This window comes from Procambarus clarkii, chromosome 46 (genome assembly GCF_040958095.1).
Source record: "Procambarus clarkii isolate CNS0578487 chromosome 46, FALCON_Pclarkii_2.0, whole genome shotgun sequence".
Taxonomy (NCBI): domain Eukaryota; kingdom Metazoa; phylum Arthropoda; class Malacostraca; order Decapoda; family Cambaridae; genus Procambarus; species Procambarus clarkii.
The window spans coordinates 10,213,723-10,235,152 of NC_091195.1; the positions used below are offsets into that span (position 1 = coordinate 10,213,723).

At 53.5% G+C, this 21,430-nt stretch overlaps 1 protein-coding gene across 2 annotated transcripts in view; it reads right to left on the reverse strand.

Moving 5' to 3' along the window:
• Positions 1 to 16,427: 16,427 nt before the first annotated feature.
• LOC123770443 (uncharacterized) overlaps positions 16,428 to 21,430 on the reverse strand; it is a 254,733-nt gene continuing 249,730 nt past the window's right edge. For both annotated transcript variants that reach the window (XM_069301690.1, XM_069301691.1), the window contains exons 4-5: positions 17,352 to 18,033; positions 16,428 to 16,833 (exon numbers count right to left, since the gene is read on the reverse strand). In XM_069301690.1, coding sequence (XP_069157791.1) covers positions 17,879 to 18,033 — 155 coding nt within the window. In that variant the 3' untranslated portion in view covers positions 16,428 to 16,833; positions 17,352 to 17,878. The remainder of the gene's footprint in view (positions 16,834 to 17,351; positions 18,034 to 21,430) is intronic.

The window sequence follows — 21,430 nt, forward strand, 5'->3', positions numbered from 1 at the left end:
TCCTCTCATCTCTACCATAGTTATGGGTCTTGTTAGTGGGTGGTCGTCTTGGAGGGTTGTCAGGTCTATCAAGGGGGTGCTGAGAAGGGAGGCGGCGTTTTCTGTTGTCCATTGGTTGACACGGATGAAGTGAATGTTGTTGAAGGCTCTGCTGTTTGAAGCCGTTAGTGTCTTTTTTTCCATACTGCACTGATGAGGTCAGCCTGTTCTTGTGCGTCTTAAATTTTTTCCTGTTTTTCCTCGTCATCTTCATCCAGGAATATGTGTATGAGGCAGGTGAGGCTGGGGTTAGCCGATCCCAAGAGCTGTCTGATCTTACACCAAAAGGCTCCCGGCTCCTTTTTGTACTGGTTGGCCTGTCTCACAAGGGTTCCCCATATATGGCTCTAATGAGTTAGCGTTAGGTCTATGGTTTCCCTTCTGAGTGTTTGTAGGGACAACGTTAGTGGCTGGCCAGTTTGGTAGTGGCTTTGACAGGCTCATTGGTACTCATTCATTTTACCTCTGATTTCTTGGGTCGGTTTATATTGGTGGTGGGCCCATGTGGTGGATCTTTCACAGGTGGCCTCAGTTGTAAGCTGGATGTGGTTGTGAATGGTATTTACTGCTTGGTCTATTGTTTGGGTGGGTAGGTTGTCAAACTCGATGATGGGGTCGTCAGTGAGGAAGGTGTCATAGTCCCTGACCCGCATGGTTTCCAGTCTGGGCCTGGGAGGTGTCACAAACCAGAAGGGGGTAGCTTAGAGGATGGTGACCACAGGGATGTGATCAGACACCACGTTCTTGCCTGGCGTCACTCTGCAGTGGAACAGGTTACAGTCTCTGTTGGTCAGTAATATGTCAGGGGAGCCCCCTCACATTGCCAGCAAAGAATGTCTTGAAGTGGGGGCCTTCGAAGGAGAGTTCTCTGTTTTGCATTAAATTGAAGAGCTGTCTGCCCTTTAGGTCTGTTCTGGTAGGAGCGTTGAATAAGGCCTGGTGGTGGTGGGCATTCAGGTCTGCAATTATAGTTGGGAGTTTCCTGTCGAGCAGCCTGTTGAGTGGGATAGAGGGGAGGTAAGCAAGTCCGGGGGTTAGATATGCGGTGCAGACGATCATGGGGCCGTGTGAGGTGGTGAATTCTACTGCAAGGAAGTGGTCATCTTCTATGAGGATGAGGCGGTAGGAAAGCCTTCTCTTTATTAGGATTGCCACCCCGCTGTGCATCCCTTCTGTTGACCTCCCTAGTGGAATATCCCCAAAGAGAGATGTGCTGGTCCTGTCTAGCCGCTGTTTCATTGAGTAAGATAATATCTGGGTTAAGTCTGGCTACCTCCAGGGTGAGGAGGTATCTGTTGTTGAAGTAGTGTCTGATATTCACTTGAAGAATGGTGATCCCCGTTGTTGGTTGTGAGTCGTATGTGTTTGTTTGGCTCGAGTTCCAGTGTTGTTAACTTCGGTTTGGCTTCTGATGTGTGTGTAGGTGGAGGATAGGTCTTTTGATCCAGGGATCATGTTCATGGTTCCGGCAGGGGGTTGGATTGAGTTTTCCACACGTTGCTGTGCAATTGAGGGGTCTTTGTTGTCGCTACTGTTCTCGATGTCCACGTCTGTAGTGCTAGAGTCACTCACAGATGGAGTATTAGGGGGGTTGCTTGCCCTTACCCTGTCCTCAGGGGATGAGCTTCGGCTGCTAGTGTTGGCCCTGAGCCTCTTAGAACAATGGTGTGTGGAACTGCGGTGTGTGAGGCGCTGATTGCATCTAGGGTTTCTTATGGCAAGGGTGCTTGTGAGGGCTTTGAGTATAATCCTCTCTGAGACTACTGTAGGAATGGTGGACCTGGGTGCTTGCTAGTTTGTCGAGGTGGAGGGGCCGGGGTGATTCTGGGAGTTTGGTGTCTCTTGAGCGTTGAATGAGGCCTGGGGGTGGAGAGTACTTGGGTTGGGGTTGTTGGGTTTTGCTTGGGCCTGGCCGGCGGCTGTTGTGTTGTTAGGAGACAGGTAGGCCAGCGAGTCCTCGGGCATGTGGACAGGGGACAGACCATTGTCCATCCTGAGTGAGTTCCAGAAATCCAGGAGCTTCACCGGGTTGTTTGGAAATGTGATTTGAACAAATGTTAGGAGTTCAGCTCCTAAGCTGGGATTAGGATCGGGGTTTGTTGCGAGAAGGTTAGATGTTGAGGCCTGTTGTGGATGGTTCTGGAATTGCCGTATTATAACCATGGGGTCATTGATGTGTTGGTTGCTTTGGTGTCCCCGTTGATCGACCGACTGGGCCTGCAACCCTGGGAATTGGGCCTGTTGTGGGTTGGGGTTACCCCAGGCGTTTACTGGTGGAGAAGGGGCAGGAATGGTGATTGCTGCTTGTTGACGGGCTGTGGTCACCGTTTCTTGTAGTTGCTTGATTGGATCCTGTCTATGAGGACACAAATGAGAGATTGCAATGTGTGCACCATTGCATAGTGCACATTTGGATGTTCGGCTTATGCAATCCCTATAGTTGATCCCCTGCACACCTGCTGCACTTGGGGATCTCAATGTTGCATGCACTAGAATAGTGGTCATGCTGGAAGCATTGTTTGAGCTTGTGAAACCTCTGTAGGGTGATTTGGTCAGGGGCCAGACTTGATCTCAAATGCAGAAAAGCCAAGGTAGCAGACTTGTGCTGCTTGCTCCGGTGAAGCGAGGAATAGCTTCAGTACTTGGTTGTTGTGGGATTGAGTTGTAAACCAGTGGGCCTGAATTAATTTAATATCCCTGTTTTTTCTAAAGATTTCTGCAGATATCTCGTCAACTGAGTTATCCATGATGATGTCATGGATCCTATGTACAAAGATAGTGCGTTTGGCTTGGAAGTTGGCCGGGGGATAGACTGTGTTCCACCTTCTCTAATAGTTTGTTCAGACTGTCGGTCGAAAGGAGTTCTGGAAGGTCTGCATTGTGTACCAACAAGATGGCTCCAGTTGTTATTTTGAACATATTTTTTGTAGGTAATCTGGGTGATCTCATGAATTACTTCAAGTAGTTGGGCTGGAGAACGAATCTGGCCAGATTCGTCAGTGAAGCTGACTTTGGTCGCCATGACCTTGTGGGGCCAGGAAGCCTAGTCTAATCTATACTAAGGTGGATGTTTGTGTTGTGTCTTGGTAGACTAAGTGGCTGATGGGTGTTAGTTCGGCCGAGGCTGCTAACTTCTGGTTGTTAGGCAACTAGAGCTACTTGAACAGTTGGTAATTGAACCTATCGATAGCCTAAGCCTGCTACAAGGCTGTTAGTTGCCTGATCAAACCTTCGCGAGAATTTCAAGAACCCAGTTTTGGCTACCGCTCGGGAATGATCGTTTAGAATAGCGAAATACAAGAGGTAGAAACAGTTTAGAAAGACAGCCTTATTCACATCTTAATTCTATGATTAGTAGGTTGTGCATTGTGTATTGTGTGAGTGTGTGTGTGGAGTGTTGTTGTACAGGCAGGGAGAGAATGAGGAGGATGAGGGGTGGAGTTGGGGGGGGGGGGGAAGGATGAGGATAGGGATGGGTTTATTTGGACATCATTCTGCTGTAAGCGTCTGTAGAGCTGGGTTGGGTCACAGTTCAATTGCCAAGACCTCAACGGCGCGACTTGGCGACGAGAGAACTTGTAGCTGACTGAGAGGAAGTCTGGCTGCTGAGCGGCCGGCCGGCTGTGATTGGCTGGCTGGCGCACCAATCCTGAGAGAGGTGGGCGGGGCCAAGGCGCGGACGTCCCTGTAGATGGCGGGAGTTCCTGGGCTTTATGCCGTTGTGTGTTTATGCCTTTATGCTCTAAGTGGGCTCCCATACGAGGAATAGTTGAGAGTTTACAGGGTTAACAACGCTGCAAACCAGACATGACACGGCTGAACTCATTGAAACTTAAAATGTTGAAGAATTTGTTGATCGTTCTGTCCTCGTCGAGGCTACTCGAGAGATAGTGGCCCTCAGGCAAATTCAGGTAAATATCAACACGTTGGACTGGACGGTGTGAGAATAGCTTGAGCTACTTCAACTCTACGTGTGTAATTTATATCTCAATAAATTTATTCTAATTTCAAAACATGAAATACATTTTGAAATAAATTTATTTCAATATTAAAACATTAGTAGCCAAATATAAACAGATCTGACATAGAACTGTAGTAAGGTCAGGTTCAGTCTCGTGTCCTGTATACAGCTCTGCTGTATAGTGTTGAATACTTATCTCTGAGAGTATTACATGTAATACAGGCCCAGAGGAATCTTTACCAACCTTCCTTTCTCTCTCATAATTATATAATTTCTTCACGAAATTCATAAACCGTTTTTCTTTTAAGGCAATCAGAAATCACTTGATTGTAAAATATTTGTTTTGTCTTAAATCCTGTTGATAATATGATGGTTAGAGCACTAGTTCTTGGTCTGGTCTGGGACAGGCAGCCATCTCTGGGACACCCAGCATCTTGCCACAGAGTATCCCAGCCATCTCTGGGGCACCCAGCATCTTGCCACAGAGTATCCCAGCCATCTATGGGACACCCAGCATCTTGCCACAGAGTATCCCAGCCATCTCTGGGGCACCCAGCATCTTGCCACAGAGTATCCCAGCCATCTCTGGGGCACCCAGCATCTTGCCACAGAGTATCCCAGCCATCTCTGGGGCACCCAGCATCTTGCCACAGGGTATCCCAGCCATCTCTGGGGCACCCAGCATCTTGCCACAGAGTATCCCAGCCATCTCTGGGGCACCCAGCATCTTGCCACAGAGTATCCCAGCCATCTCTGGGACACCCAGCATCTTGCCACAGGGTATCCCAGCCATCTCTGGGGCACCCAGCATCTTGCCACAGGGTATCCTAGCCATCTCTGGGGCACCCAGCATCTTGTCACAGAGTGTCCCAGCCATCTCTGGGGCACCCAGCATCTTGCCACAGGGTATCCCAGCCATCTCTGGGGCACCCAGCATCTTGCCACAGAGTATCCCAGCCATCTCTGGGACACCCAGCATCTTGCCACAGAGTATCCCAGCCATTTCTGGGGCACCCAGCATCTTACCACAGAGTATCCCAGCCATCTCTGGGACACCCAGCATCTTGCCACAGAGTATCCCAGCCATCTCTGGGGCACCCAGCATCTTGCCACAGGGTATCCCAGCCGTCTCTGGGGCACCCAGCATCTTGCCACAGAGTATCCCAGCCATCTCTGGGACACCCAGCATCTTGCCACAGAGTATCCCAGCCATCTCTGGGACACCCAGCATCTTGCCTCAGGGTATCCTAGCCATCTCTGGGGCACCCAGCATCTTGTCACAGAGTATCCCAGGCACCTCTGGGACACCCAGCATCTTGCCACAGGGTATCCCAGCCATCTCTGGGGCACCCAGCATCTTACCACAGAGTATCCCAGCCATCTCTGGGACACCCAGCATCTTGCCACAGAGTATCCCAGCCATCTCTGGGGCACCCAGCATCTTGCCACAGAGTATCCCAGCCATCTCTGGGGCACCCAGCATCTTGCCACAGAGTATCCCAGCCATCTCTGGGGCACCCAGCATCTTGCCACAGGGTATCCCAGCCATCTCTGGGGCACCCAGCATCTTGCCACAGGGTATCCTAGCCATCTCTGTGGCACCCAGCATCTTGTCACAGAGTGTCCCAGCCATCTCTGGGGCACCCAGCATCTTGCCACAGGGTATCCCAGCCATCTCTGGGGCACCCAGCATCTTGCCACAGAGTATCCCAGCCATCTCTGGGACACCCAGCATCTTGCCACAGAGTATCCCAGCCATTTCTGGGGCACCCAGCATCTTACCACAGAGTATCCCAGCCATCTCTGGGACACCCAGCATCTTGCTACAGAGTATCCCAGCCATCTCTGGGGCACCCAGCATCTTGCCACAGGGTATCCCAGCCGTCTCTGGGGCACCCAGCATCTTGCCACAGAGTATCCCAGCCGTCTCTGGGACACCCAGCATCTTGCCACAGAGTATCCCAGCCATCTCTGGGACACCCAGCATCTTGCCTCAGGGTATCCTAGCCATCTCTGGGGCACCCAGCATCTTGCCACAGGGTATCCCAGCCATCTCTGGGGCACCCAGCATCTTGCCACAGAGTATCCCAGCCATCTCTGGGGCACCCAGCATCTTGCCACAGGGTATCCTAGCCATCTCTGTGGCACCCAGCATCTTGTCACAGAGTGTCCCAGCCATCTCTGGGGCACCCAGCATCTTGCCACAGGGTATCCCAGCCATCTCTGGGGCACCCAGCATCTTGCCACAGAGTATCCCAGCCATCTCTGGGACACCCAGCATCTTGCCATAGAGTATCCCAGCCATTTCTGGGGCACCCAGCATCTTACCACAGAGTATCCCAGCCATCTCTGGGACACCCAGCATCTTGCTACAGAGTATCCCAGCCATCTCTGGGGCACCCAGCATCTTGCCACAGGGTATCCCAGCCGTCTCTGGGGCACCCAGCATCTTGCCACAGAGTATCCCAGCCGTCTCTGGGACACCCAGCATCTTGCCACAGAGTATCCCAGCCATCTCTGGGACACCCAGCATCTTGCCTCAGGGTATCCTAGCCATCTCTGGGGCACCCAGCATCTTGCCACAGGGTATCCCAGCCATCTCTGGGGCACCCAGCATCTTGCCACAGAGTATCCCAGCCATCTCTGGGGCACCCAGCATCTTGCCACAGAGTATCCCAGCCATCTCTGGGACACCCAGCATCTTGCCACAGAGTATCCCAGCCATCTCTGGGGCACCCAGCATCTTGCCACAGAGTATCCCAGCCATCTCTGGGGCACCCAGCATCTTGCCACAGAGTATCCCAGCCATCTCTGGGGCACCCAGCATCTTGCCACAGGGTATCCCAGCCATCTCTGGGGCACCCAGCATCTTGCCACAGAGTATCCCAGCCATCTCTGGGGCACCCAGCATCTTGCCACAGAGTATCCCAGCCATCTCTGGGACACCCAGCATCTTGCCACAGGGTATCCCAGCCATCTCTGGGGCACCCAGCATCTTGCCACAGGGTATCCTAGCCATCTCTGGGGCACCCAGCATCTTGTCACAGAGTGTCCCAGCCATCTCTGGGGCACCCAGCATCTTGCCACAGGGTATCCCAGCCATCTCTGGGGCACCCAGCATCTTGCCACAGAGTATCCCAGCCATCTCTGGGACACCCAGCATCTTGCCACAGAGTATCCGAGCCATTTCTGGGGCACCCAGCATCTTACCACAGAGTATCCCAGCCATCTCTGGGACACCCAGCATCTTGCCACAGAGTATCCCAGCCATCTCTGGGGCACCCAGCATCTTGCCACAGGGTATCCCAGCCGTCTCTGGGGCACCCAGCATCTTGCCACAGAGTATCCCAGCCATCTCTGGGACACCCAGCATCTTGCCACAGAGTATCCCAGCCATCTCTGGGACACCCAGCATCTTGCCTCAGGGTATCCTAGCCATCTCTGGGGCACCCAGCATCTTGTCACAGAGTATCCCAGGCACCTCTGGGACACCCAGCATCTTGCCACAGGGTATCCCAGCCATCTCTGGGGCACCCAGCATCTTACCACAGAGTATCCCAGCCATCTCTGGGACACCCAGCATCTTGCCACAGAGTATCCCAGCCATCTCTGGGGCACCCAGCATCTTGCCACAGAGTATTCCAGCCATCTCTGGGGCACCCAGCATCTTGCCACAGAGTATCCCAGCCATCTCTGGGGCACCCAGCATCTTGCCACAGGGTATCCCAGCCATCTCTGGGGCACCCAGCATCTTGCCACAGGGTATCCTAGCCATCTCTGTGGCACCCAGCATCTTGTCACAGAGTGTCCCAGCCATCTCTGGGGCACCCAGCATCTTGCCACAGGGTATCCCAGCCATCTCTGGGGCACCCAGCATCTTGCCACAGAGTATCCCAGCCATCTCTGGGACACCCAGCATCTTGCCACAGAGTATCCCAGCCATCTCTGGGGCACCCAGCATCTTACCACAGAGTATCCCAGCCATCTCTGGGACACCCAGCATCTTGCTACAGAGTATCCCAGCCATCTCTGGGGCACCCAGCATCTTGCCACAGGGTATCCCAGCCGTCTCTGGGGCACCCAGCATCTTGCCACAGAGTATCCCAGCCGTCTCTGGGACACCCAGCATCTTGCCACAGAGTATCCCAGCCATCTCTGGGACACCCAGCATCTTGCCTCAGGGTATCCTAGCCATCTCTGGGGCACCCAGCATCTTGCCACAGGGTATCCCAGCCATCTCTGGGGCACCCAGCATCTTGCCACAGAGTATCCCAGCCATCTCTGGGGCACCCAGCATCTTGCCACAGGGTATCCTAGCCATCTCTGTGGCACCCAGCATCTTGTCACAGAGTGTCCCAGCCATCTCTGGGGCACCCAGCATCTTGCCACAGGGTATCCCAGCCATCTCTGGGGCACCCAGCATCTTGCCACAGAGTATCCCAGCCATCTCTGGGACACCCAGCATCTTGCCATAGAGTATCCCAGCCATTTCTGGGGCACCCAGCATCTTACCACAGAGTATCCCAGCCATCTCTGGGACACCCAGCATCTTGCTACAGAGTATCCCAGCCATCTCTGGGGCACCCAGCATCTTGCCACAGGGTATCCCAGCCGTCTCTGGGGCACCCAGCATCTTGCCACAGAGTATCCCAGCCGTCTCTGGGACACCCAGCATCTTGCCACAGAGTATCCCAGCCATCTCTGGGACACCCAGCATCTTGCCTCAGGGTATCCTAGCCATCTCTGGGGCACCCAGCATCTTGCCACAGGGTATCCCAGCCATCTCTGGGGCACCCAGCATCTTGCCACAGAGTATCCCAGCCATCTCTGGGGCACCCAGCATCTTGCCACAGGGTATCCCATCCGTCTCTGGGGCGCCCAGCATCTTGCCACAGGGTATCCCAGCCATCTCTGGGACACCCAGCATCTTGCCACAGAGTATCCCAGCCATCTCTGGGGCACCCAGCATCTTGCCACAGAGTATCCCAGCCATCTCTGGGACACCCAGCATCTTGCCACAGGGTATCCCAGCCATCTCTGGGACACCCAGCATCTTGCCACAGGGTATCCCAGCCATCTCTGGGACACCCAGCATCTTGCCACAGAGTATCCAGCCATCTCTGGGACACCCAGCATCTTGCCACAGGGTATCCCAGCCATCACTGGGACACCCAGCATCTTGCCACAGGGTATCCCAGCCATCTCTGGGGCACCCACCATCTTGCCACAGAGTTTCCCAGCCACCTCTGGGACACCCAGCATCTTGCCACAGAGTATCCCAGCCATCTCTGGGACACCCAGCATCTTGCCACAGAGTATCCCAGCCATCTCTGGGACACCCAGCATCTTGCCACAGAGTTTCCCAGCCATATCTGGGACACCCAGCATCTTGCCACAGAGTATCACAGCCATCTCTGGGACACCCAGCATCTTGCCACAGAGTATCCCAGCCATCTCTGGGACACCCAGCATCTTGCCACAGAGTATCCCAGCCTTCTCTGGGGCACCTAGCATCTTGTCACAGAGTATCCCAGCCATCACTGGGGCACCCAACGTCTTGCCACAGAGTATCACAGCCATCTCTGGGACACCCAGCATCTTGCCACAGAGTATCCCAGCCATCTCTGGGACACCCAGCATCTTGCCACAGAGTATCCCAGCCATCTCTGGGGCACCCAGCATCTTGCCACAGGGTATCCCAGCCATCTCTGGGGCGCCAAGCATCTTGCCACAGAGTATCCCAGCCATCTCTGGGGCACCCAGCATCTTGCCACAGAGTATCCTAGCCATCTCTGGGACACCCAGCATCTTGCCACAGAGTATCCCAGCCATTTCTGGGGCACCCAGCATCTTACCACAGAGTATCCCAGTCATCTCTGGGACACCCAGCATCTTGCCACAGAGTATCCCAGCCATCTCTGGGGCACCCAGCATCTTGCCACAGGGTATCCCAGCCGTCTCTGGGGCACCCAGCATCTTGCCACAGAGTATCACAGCCATCTCTGGGACACCCAGCATCTTGCCACAGAGTATCCCAGCCATCTCTGGGACACCCAGCATCTTGCCTCAGGGTATCCTAGCCATCTCTGGGGCACCCAGCATCTTGTCACAGAGTATCCCAGGCACCTCTGGGGCACCCAGCATCTTGCCACAGGGTATCCCAGCCATCTCTGGGACACCCAGCATCTTGCCACAGAGTATCCCAGCCATCTCTGGGACACCAGCATCTTGCCACAGAGTATCCCAGCCATCTCTGGGACACCCAGCATCTTGCCACAGAGTATCCCAGCCATCTCTGGGGCACCCAGCATCTTGCCACAGAGTATCCCAGCCATCTCTGGGACACCCAGCATCTTGCCACAGAGTATCCCAGCCATCTCTGGGGCACCCAGCATCTTGCCACAGAGTATCCCAGCCATCTCTGGGGCACCCAGCATCTTGCCACAGAGTATCCCAGCCATCTCTGGGGCACCCAGCATCTTGCCACAGGGTATCCCAGCCATCTCTGGGGCACCCAGCATCTTGCCACAGAGTATCCCAGCCATCTCTGGGGCACCCAGCATCTTGCCACAGAGTATCCCAGCCATCTCTGGGACACCCAGCATCTTGCCACAGGGTATCCCAGCCATCTCTGGGGCACCCAGCATCTTGTCACAAAGTGTCCCAGCCATCTCTGGGGCACCCAGCATCTTGCCACAGGGTATCCCAGCGATCTCTGGGGCACCCAGCATCTTGCCACAGAGTATCCCAGCCATCTCTGGGACACCCAGCATCTTGCCACAGAGTATCCCAGCAATTTCTGGGACACCCAGCATCTTGCCACAGAGTATCCCAGCAATTTCTGGGGCACCCAGCATCTTACCACAGAGTATCCCAGCCATCTCTGGGACACCCAGCATCTTGCCACAGAATATCCCAGCCATCTCTGGGGCACCCAGCATCTTGCCACAGGGTATCCCAGCCGTCTCTGGGGCACCCAGCATCTTGCCACAGAGTATCCCAGCCATCTCTGGGACACCCAGTATCTTGCCACAGAGTATCCCAGCCATCTCTGGGACACCCAGCATCTTGCCTCAGGGTATCCTAGCCATCTCTGGGGCACCCAGCATCTTGTCACAGAGTATCCCAGGCACCTCTGGGACACCCAGCATCTTGCCACAGGGTATCCCAGCCATCTCTGGGGCACCCAGCATCTTGCCACAGAGTATCCCAGCCATCTCTGGGACACCCAGCATCTTGCCACAGAGTATCCCAGCCATCTCTGGGGCACCCAGCATCTTGCCACAGAGTATCCCAGCCATCTCTGGGGCACCCAGCATCTTGCCACAGAGTATCCCAGCCGTCTCTGGGGCACCCAGCATCTTGCCACAGGGTATCCCAGCCATCTCTGGGGCACCCAGCATCTTGCCACAGAGTATCCCAGCCATCTCTGGGGCACCCAGCATCTTGCCACAGAGTATCCCAGCCATCTCTGGGACACCCAGCATCTTGCCACAGGGTACCCCAGCCATCTCTGGGGCACCCAGCATCTTGCCACAGGGTATCCTAGCCATCTCTGTGGCACCCAGCATCTTGTCACAGAGTGTCCCAGCCATCTCTGGGGCACCCAGCATCTTGCCACAGGGTATCCCAGCCATCTCTGGGGCACCCAGCATCTTGCCACAGAGTATCCCAGCCATCTCTGGGACACCCAGCATCTTGCCACAGAGTATCCCAGCCATTTCTGGGGCACCCAGCATCTTACCACAGAGTATCCCAGCCATCTCTGGGACACCCAGCATCTTGCCACAGAGTATCCCAGCCATCTCTGGGGCACCCAGCATCTTGCCACAGGGTATCCCAGCCGTCTCTGGGGCACCCAGCATCTTGCCACAGAGTATCCCAGCCATCTCTGGGACACCCAGCATCTTGCCACAGGGTATCCCAGCCGTCTCTGGGGCACCCAGCATCTTGCCTCAGGGTATCCCAGCCATCTCTGGGACACCCAGCATCTTGCCACAGAGTATCCCAGCCATCTCTGGGGCACCCAGCATCTTGCCACAGAGTATCCCAGCCATCTCTGGGACACCCAGCATCTTGCCACAGGGTATCCCAGCCATCTCTGGGACACCCAGCATCTTGCCACAGGGTATCCCAGCCATCTCTGGGACACCCAGCATCTTGCCACAGAGTATCCAGCCATCTCTGGGACACCCTGCATCTTGCCACAGGGTATCCCAGCCATCACTGGGACACCCAGCATCTTGCCACAGGGTATCCCAGCCATCTCTGGGGCACCCATCATCTTGCCACAGAGTTTCCCAGCCATCTCTGGGACACCCAGCATCTTGCCACAGAGTATCCCAGCCATCTCTGGGACACCCAGCATCTTGCCACAGAGTATCCCAGCCATCTCTGGGACACCCAGCATCTTGCCACAGAGTTTCCCAGCCATCTCTGGGACACCCAGCATCTTGCCACAGAGTATCACAGCCATCTCTGGGACACCCAGCATCTTGCCACAGAGTATCCCAGCCATCTCTGGGGCACCCAGCATCTTGCCACAGACTATCCCAGCCATCTCTGGGACACCCAGCATCTTGCCACAGGGTATCCCAGCCATCTCTGGGACTCCCAGCATCTTGCCACAGGGTATCCCAGCCATCTCTGGGACACCCAGCATCTTGCCACAGAGTATCCAGCCATCTCTGGGACACCCTGCATCTTGCCACAGGGTATCCCAGCCATCACTGGGACACCCAGCATCTTGCCACAGGGTATCCCAGCCATCTCTGGGGCACCCATCATCTTGCCACAGAGTTTCCCAGCCATCTCTGGGACACCCAGCATCTTGCCACAGAGTATCCCAGCCATCTCTGGGACACCCAGCATCTTGCCACAGAGTATCCCAGCCATCTCTGGGACAACCAGCATCTTGCCACAGAGTTTCCCAGCCATCTCTGGGACACCCAGCATCTTGCCACAGAGTATCACAGCCATCTCTGGGACACCCAGCATCTTGCCACAGAGTATCCCAGCCATCTCTGGGACACCCAGCATCTTGCCACAGGGTATCCCAGCCATCTCTGGGGCACCCAGCATCTTGCCACAGAGTATCCCACCCATCTCTGGGGCACCCAGCATCTTGCCACAGGGTATCCCAGCCGTCTCTGGGGCACCCAGCATCTTGCCACAGGGTATCCCACCCATCTCTGGGACACCCAGCATCTTGCCACAGAGTATCCCAGCCATCTCTGGGGCACCCAGCATCTTGCCACAGAGTATCCCAGCCATCTCTGGGACACCCAGCATCTTGCCACAGGGTATCCCAGCCATCTCTGGGACACCCAGCATCTTGCCACAGGGTATTCCAGCCATCTCTGGGACACCCAGCATCTTGCCACAGAGTATCCAGCCATCTCTGGGACACCCTGCATCTTGCCACAGGGTATCCCAGCCATCACTGGGACACCCAGCATCTTGCCACAGGGTATCCCAGCCATCTCTGGGGCACCCATCATCTTGCCACAGAGTTACCCAGCCATCTCTGGGACACCCAGCATCTTGCCACAGAGTATCCCAGCAATCTCTGGGACACCCAGCATCTTGCCACAGAGTATCCCAGCCATCTCTGGGACACCCAGCATCTTGCCACAGAGTTTCCCAGCCATCTCTGGGACACCCAGCATCTTGCCACAGAGTATCACAGCCATCTCTGGGACACCCAGCATCTTACCACAGAGTATCCCAGCCATCTCTGGGACACCCAGCATCTTGCCACAGAGTATCCCAGCCATCTCTGGGGCACCTAACATCTTGTCACAGAGTATCCCAGCCATCACTGGGGCACCCAACGTCTTGCCACAGAGTATCACAGCCATCTCTGGGACACCCAGCATCTTGCCACAGAGTATCCCAGCCATCTCTGGGACACCCAGCATCTTGCCACAGAGTATCCCAGCCATCTCTGGGACACCCAGCATCTTGCCACAGATCATCCCAGCCATCTCTGGGGCACCCAGCATCTTGCCACAGAGTATCCCAGCCATCTCTGGGACACCCACCATCTTGCCACAGGGTATCCCAGCCATCTCTGGGACACCCAGCATCTTGCCACAGGGTATCCCAGCCATCTCTGGGACACCCAGCATCTTGCCACAGAGTATCCCAGCCATCTCTGGGACACCCAGCATCTTGCCACAGGGTATCCCAGCCATCTCTGGGACACCCAGCATCTTGCCACAGAGTATCCCAATGATATATGAAATTTGGAATGCTTTAATGTGACAATTCCAACCAGGCAAACTTCTTCTATTTATACAGAAGGATTCTCTCTCCTCTTCCTTAACTAACACTGACATGACAGACGGAAAAAAACAGTAACTGAAACGGTTTTGATAGATATTACACTGAAGATTTGTGTTGAAAGTTGCAATGATGTTATCTTGAGGTTATCTTGAGATGATTTCGGGGCTTTTAGTGTCCCCGCGGCTCGGTCCTCGACCAGGCCTCCACCCCCAGGAAGCTGCCTGTGACAGCTGACTAACACCCAGGTACCTATTTTACTGCTAGGTAACAGAGGCATAGGGTGAAAGAAACTCTGCCCATTGTTTCTCGCCGGCGCCTGGGATCGAACCCAGGACCACAGGATCACAAGTCCAGTGTGCTGTCCTCTCAGCCACCGGCCCCAACTGGTGTGTGTGTGTGTGTGTTTCTGTCTGTCTCTGTCTCTCTCTCTCTGTCTAACTGGCTGGCTGGCCGTCTAACTGGTTGTCTAACTGGCTGGCTGGCCGTCTAACTGGCTGTCTAACTGGCTGGCTGGCTTGACTGGCTGTCTAACTGGATGACAGGCTGTCTAGCCGGCTGCAGCTTGCTCGCTGTGTGTATATCCAATCAAAGACCCCCAATGGCGTATCTTCCTCCAGCTGGGGGAACCAACCCGAGCCCTTCCTACACACGCCAGACATCTGCTCTCCCATATTGAGGCGCACTTGTATCCCCCCCCCCACACCCCCCATAACCCAATCACTTTACTTGCCCTACGAAGCGCCCATAGCACCGCTCAACCAGGCCGACATGCGTTACACTAACAAAGCTATTCAACTATCACCAATTTTAACGTGAATTGCTTAATTTCATATTAATATTTAAACAATGATTGATATATGAATATTATAAAATTTTCTGTTAAACAGACACTCGAAGTTTTTCCAGGTCAGCAATGGTGACTTTTTCCCAGTTTAAATGTTATAAGGTTGGGTACTGTTCTCACTGTCAGCAGCAACAGTTCGACAGTGAGGTATAGTGACGGTGTCTATGACAGGAAAATGTCAGGAAAGGTTGTCACAATCACTGAGTCTTATACCCTCAGATGTAACTAGTTCGGTCATCTTCAATGATTTTTTTTTTAAATATGACTTTCCTCTCCAGTCACTTAAAGAAAAGTCAAAGTAATATTAAACTTTTCATAGACAGTATTGATCATCATATGCAAATCTTTTGTTAAATTTTAAAAGCCTAAGTTATGTTGCAACGATTTTAAGATTTTCTTAATTTATTTCTATCAACATTTTTGTATCATCGGAAACTAGGTAATGTTGCACTTGAGTGTTGTATCAACATGGTTTATATATACGGTAAACAAGACAGGTCCCAGGCCAGAGTCCTGAGGACCACTGACAACTATGGTAATGTTGCACTTGAGTGTTGTATCTACATGGTTTATATATACGGTAAACAAGACAGGTCTCAGGCCAGAGTCCTGAGGACCATTGACAACTATGGTAATGTTGCACTTGAGTGTTGTATCAACATGGTTTATATATACGGTAAACAAGACAGGTCTCAGGCCAGAGTCCTGAGGACCATTGACAACTATGGTAATGTTGCACTTGAGTGTTGTATCTACATGGTTTATATATACGGTAAACAAGACAGGTCTCAGGCCAGAGTCCTGAGGACCATTGACAACTATGGTAATGTTGCACTTGAGTGTTGTATCAACATGGTTTATATATACGGTAAACAAGACAGGTCTCAGGCCAGAGTCCTGAGGACCATTGACAACTATGGTAATGTTGCACTTGAGTGTTGTATCAACATGGTTTATATATACGGTAAACAAGACAAGTCTCAGGCCAGAGTCCTGAGGACCATTGACAACGTTTACCACTCGGATTTGTCTTACTCTGTTTCTGTTGAAAAAGTCATATCATATACCACTAGCAAGTTAATACCTCCAAACAACAGGCCTCAGAGAATGAGTGAAAATAAAAGTGTTTAAATTGTTTAAACTAATATGTAGCTTTATTTCAGATAATGCATGTATTTAATTTAAGTACTTTAATAACTTGCAGTACTCTACTATAGAAAATATACAATAAGCTACTTAAAATTAAGAAAAAGTATACAATAGGTTACTTTTTGTATTACAGGGAACGGAGATAGGCTATGTACAGTATCAAAGGCGGTGTACATATGGTAGTCTCTTTACTAAAGAAATTGTACATATAAGTGTACAGACGAATATTTGCTGTATTAATCAACTTGAACAGTATGCTGCTTACTGTATTAAAGTACTTGTAGAGGAAGGTACTTACTGTAATAAAGTAAGCGCACAGAAGGCTAGCAACTGTATTAGAGGAAGTATACGATAGGATACAGATAATATTAACGTTCATATACAGTAAGCTGCTTAATGCATTATAGTAAGTTACAGTAGGAAACTTATTGTATTTAGTTGTAAATTAAGCAACTTACAATAACAAAGGTGTATATATGCTTCTACTTGATCTTGAGGATAATAAGGTTAAGACAGACTAAAAGTCAGACAACAATTCTTAATGCCTAAAATACTAAAATTGTTACAATAGCAAAGATTCCTAAAGAAATAAGCAGCCAAAAATAATAATAGTAATGCAATAAACAATTAAGAGAAAGTCAGATTGACAATAAATTTTAGAAAATGCTAATATATAAATTACATACCAAAAGTTACTCATGCAATGTGTATTCCAAAACTCATTCATACCACCAAAATACTAAAACTCATTCACACCTCCAGGATATCAAAACTTATTCATACCTTCAGCATACAATAAAACCTCCATACCGTCAGCATGCGTGTGATAACTTCAAAACAAAAATTAAATAAACAAATAATACAAGGCCGCCAGTGGTAACAGTTCCAGCGAGGTACTCCTAGATGTGTCCTTGTACATTATTGGTCTCGTGAGGCAGGTCTCAACAACCAGCTCCTCGTAGATGTGTCCTTGTACATTATTGGTCTCGTGAGGCTGGTCTCAACAACCAGCTCCTCCTAGATGTGTCCTTGTACATTATTGGTCTCGTGAGGCTGGTCTCAACAACCAGCTCCTCGTAGATGTGTCCTTGTACATTATTGGTCTCGTGAGGCTGGTCTCAACAACCAGCTCCTCGTAGATGTGTCCTTGTACATTATTGGTCTCGTGAGGCTGGTCTCAACAACCAGCTCCTCGTAGATGTGTCCTTGTACATTATTGGTCTCGTGAGGCAGGTCTCAACAACCAGCTCCTCGTAGATGTGTCCTTGTACATTATTGGTCTCGTGAGGCAGGTCTCAACAACCAGCTCCTCGTAGATGTGTCCTTGTACATTATTGGTCTCGTGAGGCAGGTCTCAACAACCAGCTCCTCGTAGATGTGTCCTTGTACATTATTGGTCTCGTGAGGCAGGTCTCAACAACCAGCTCCTCGTAGATGTGTCCTTGTACATTATTGGTCTCGTGAGGCAGGTCTCAACAACCAGCTCCTCGTAGATGTGTCCTTGTACATTATTGGTCTCGTGAGGCAGGTCTCAACAACCAGCTCCTCGTAGATGTGTCCTTGTACATTATTGGTCTCGTGAGGCTGGTCTCAACAATCTACCATATTGCAACATTATTAAAATTGTTAAGCGACGCAGCGAGCTCTCGGAGGTACTTCATGTTCTCCTCACTGTCCCGGATCCTAATCTCAAGTTTATCACCAGTGACGCCCCTCCGGTGAAGTCCTCGCAGGAGTCTCTCCCCACCCACACCTGTAGATGAGAGGGAACACTGAAGCCATACCTGCAGATGAAAGGGAACACTGAAGCCCACACCTGGCAACTCTCCCCACCCACACCTGCAGATGAGAGGGAACACTGAAGCCCACACCTGGTTACTCCTCACACCCATCTGTTAAGGAGGAGGAGGAGAAGGGTAGTGGCGCAGAGGAAGAGGGTAGTGGTGCAGAGGAGGAGGAGGAGGGTAGTGGTGCAGAAGAGGGAGAGGGAAGTGGTGCAGAGTAGGAGGTGGGTAGTGGTGCTGAGGAGGAGGAGGGTAGTGGTGCATATGAGGAGGAGGGTAGTGGTGCAGAGGAGGAGGAGAGAAGTTGTGCAGCGGAGGAGGAGGGTAGTGGTGCAGAGGAGGAGGGTTGTGGTGCAGAGGAGGAGGAGGGTAGTGGTGCAGAAGAGGAGGAGGGTAGTGGTGCAGAGGGGTTGGAGGGTAGTGGTGCAGAGGAGGAGGAGGGTAGTGGTGCAGAGGAGGAGGAGGGTAGTGGTGCAGAGGAGGAGGAGGGTACTAGTGCAGAGGAGGAGGGTAGTGGTGCAGAGGAGGAGGAGGGTAGTGGTGCAGAGGAGGAGGAGGGTAGTAATGCAGAGGAGGAGGAGGGTAGTGGTGCAGAGGAGGAGGAGAGTAGTGGTGCAGAGGAGGAGGATAGGGGTGCAAAGGAGGAGGAGGGTAGTGGTACAGGGGAGGAGGAGGGTAGTGGTGCAGAGGAGGATGAGGGTAGTGGTGCAGAGCAGGAGGAGGGTAGTGGTGCAGAGGAGGATGAGGGGTAGTGGTGCAGAGCAGGAGGAAGGTAGGGTAGTTGTGCGGAGGAGGAGGGTCGTAGTGCAGAGGAGGAGGAGGAGGGTAGTGGTGCAGAGGAGGAGGAGATGGAGGGGTAGTGGTGCAGAGGAGGAGGGTAGTAGTGCAGAGGAGGAGGAGGAGGAGGGTAGTGGCGCAGAGAAGGAGGAGGAGGGTAGTGGTGCAGAGGAGGATGAGGAGGAGGGTAGTGGTGCATAGGAGGAAGAGGGTAGTGGTACAGAGGAGGAGGAGGAGGGTAGTGGTTCAGAGGAGGATGAGGGTAGTGGTGCTGAGGAGTAGGAGGGTAGTGGTGCAGAGGAGGAGGGTAGTGGTGCAGAGGAGGAGGGTAGTGGTGCAGAGGAGGAGGAGGGTAGTGCTGCGGAGGAGGAGGAGGGTAGTGATGCAGAGGAAGAGGAGGGTAGTGGTGCAGAGGAAGAGGAGGGTAGTGCTGCAGAGGAGGAGGAGGGTAATGGTGCAGAGGAGGGGGAGGGTAGTGGTGCGGAGGAAGAGGAGGGTAGTGCTGCAGAGGACGAGGAGGGTAGTGGTGCAGAAGATGAGGAGGGTAGCGGTGCAGAGGAGGAGGAGAAGGGTAGTGGTTCGGAGGAGGAGGGTAGTGGTACAGAGGAGGAAGAGGGTAGTGGTGCAGAGGAGGAGGAGGGTAGTGATGCAGAGGAGGAGAAGGGTAGTGGTGCAGAGGAGGAGGGTAGTGGTGCAGAGGAGAAGGAGGGTAGTGGTGCAGAGGAGGAGGAGGGTAGTGATGCAGAGGAAGAGGGGGGTAGTGGTGCAGAGGAAGAGGAGGGTAGTGCTGCAGAGGAGGAGGAGGGTAGTGATGCAGAGGAAGCGGAGGGTAGTGGTGCAAAGGAGGAGGAGGGTACTGGTGCAGAGGAGGAGGGTAGTGGTGCAGAGGAGGAGGAGGGTAGTGGTGCGGAGGAGGAGGGTCGTAGTGCAGAGGAGGAGGAGGGTAGTGGTGCTGTGGAGGAGGAGGAGGGTAGTGATGCAGAGGAGGAAGAGGGTAGTGGTGGTGAGGAGGAGGGTAGTGGTGCAGAGGAGGAGGTGGGTAGTGGTGCAGAGGAAGAGGAGGGTAGTGATGCTGAGGAGGAGGAGGAAGAGGAGGAAAGTAGTGCAGAGGAGAAGGGTAGTGGTGCAGAGGAGGAGGGTAGTGGTGCAGAGGAGGAGGGTATTGGTGCAGAGGAGGAGGAGGATAGTGGTGCAGAGGAGGAGGAGGGTAATGGTGCAGAGGAGGAGGAGGGTAGTGGTTCAGAGGAGGAGAAGGGTAGTGGTGCAGAGGAGGAGGGTAGTGGTGCAGAGGAGGAGGGTAGTGGTGCAGAGGAAGAGGAGGAGGGTATTGGTTCAGAGGAGGAGGGTAGTGGTGCAGAGGAGGAGGGCAGTGGTGCAGAGGAGGAGGAGGGTAGTGGTGCAGAGGAGGAGGGTAGTGGTGCAGAGGAGGAGGGTAGTGGTGCAGAGGAGGAGGGTAGTGGTGCAGAGGAGGAGGAGGGTAGTGGTGCAGAGGATGAGGGTAGTGGTGCAGAGGAGGAGGAGGGTACTAGTGCAGAGGAGGAGGGTAGTGGTGCAGAGGAGGAGGAGGGTAGTGGTGCAGAGGAGGAGGAGGGTAGTGGTGCAGAGGAGGAGGAGGGTAGTGGTGCAGAGGAGGAGGAGGGTAGTGGTGCAGAGGAGGAGGAGGGTACTAGTGCAGAGGAGGACCGTAGTGGTGCAGAGGAGGAGGAGGGTAGTGGTGCAGAGGAGGAGGAGGGTAGTAATGCAGAGGAGGAGGAGGGTAGTGGTGCAGAGGAGGAGAGTAGTGGTGCAGAGGAGGAGGGTAGTGCTGCAGAGGAGGAGGAGGGTAGTGGTGCAGGGGAGGAGGAGGGTAGTGGTGCAGAGGAGGATGAGGGTAGTGGTGCAGAGCAGGAGGAGGGTAGTGGTGCAGAGGAGGATGAGGGGTAGTGGTGCAGAGCAGGAGGAAGGTAGTGGTGCAGAGGAGGTGGGTAGTGGTGTAGAGGAGGAAGAGGGTAGTGGTGCAAAAGAGGAGGAGAGTAGTGGTGCAGAGGAGGAGGAGTGTAGTTGTGCAGAAGAGGAGGAGGGTAGTGGTGCAGAGGAGGAGGAGGGTAGTGGTGCAGAGGAGGAGGAGGGTAGTGGTGCAGAGGGTGAGGGTAGTGGTGCAGAGGAGGAGGAGGATAGTGGTGCAGAGGAGGAGGAGGATAGTGGTGCAGAGGAGGAGGGTAGTGGTGCAGAGGAGGAGGGTAGTGGTGCAGAGGAGGAGGAGGGGAGTGGTGCAGAGGAGGAGGAGGGTAGTAGGGCAGAGGAGGAGGAGGGTAGTGGTGCAGAGGAGGAGGGTAGTGGTGCAGAGGAGGAGGAGGGTAGTGGTGCAGAGGAGGAGGAGGATAGTGGTGCAGAGGAGGAGGAGGATAGTGGTGCAGAGGAGGAGGGTAGTGGTGCAGAGGAGGAGGGTAGTGGTGCAGAGGAGGAGGAGGGTAGTGGTGCAGAGGAGGAGGGTAGTGGTGCAGAGGAGGAGGAGGGTAGTGGTGCAGAGGAGGAGGAGGGTAGTGGTGCAGAGGGTGAGGGTAGTGGTGCAGAGGAGGAGGAGGATAGTGGTGCAGAGGAGGAGGAGGA